This window comes from Microtus ochrogaster, unplaced genomic scaffold, assembly GCF_000317375.1.
Source record: "Microtus ochrogaster isolate Prairie Vole_2 unplaced genomic scaffold, MicOch1.0 UNK34, whole genome shotgun sequence".
In the NCBI taxonomy this organism is placed as follows: domain Eukaryota; kingdom Metazoa; phylum Chordata; class Mammalia; order Rodentia; family Cricetidae; genus Microtus; species Microtus ochrogaster.
Window position 1 is genome coordinate 3,990,165 of NW_004949132.1, and position 413 is coordinate 3,990,577.

General features: G+C 51.1%; 1 protein-coding gene across 1 annotated transcript in view; it reads left to right on the forward strand.

Annotated features, from left to right (window-relative positions):
* Trpc5 (transient receptor potential cation channel subfamily C member 5) overlaps positions 1 to 407 on the forward strand; it is a gene marked incomplete at its 3' end in the record, with an annotated part of 211,928 nt that extends 211,521 nt beyond the window's left edge. The window contains exon 4 of the mRNA XM_013354233.2: positions 78 to 407. Coding sequence (XP_013209687.1) covers positions 78 to 407 — 330 coding nt within the window. The remainder of the gene's footprint in view (positions 1 to 77) is intronic.
* Positions 408 to 413: the final 6 nt, after the last annotated feature.

The window sequence follows — 413 nt, forward strand, 5'->3', positions numbered from 1 at the left end:
ATTGACTTTTTCCTGGACATCTTAGGTGCCTAACGTGTTTGCTCTCTCTGTCTCTCTTTTTTTTTTTTCCCCCCTAGTTTGTTGCTCAGCCCAACTGCCAACAATTGCTTGCCACCTTGTGGTATGATGGCTTCCCTGGATGGCGGCGGAAGCACTGGGTCGTCAAGCTTGTGACCTGCATGACCATTGGCTTCCTGTTTCCTATGCTGTCTCTTGCCTATTTGATCTCACCCAGGAGCAACCTGGGGCTCTTCATCAAGAAGCCCTTCATCAAGTTCATCTGCCACACAGCTTCCTACCTGACCTTCCTCTTCATGCTCCTCCTGGCCTCTCAGCATATCGTCAGGACAGACCTCCATGTGCAAGGGCCTCCCCCGACTATTGTGGAATGGATGATTCTGCCTTGGGTGCTA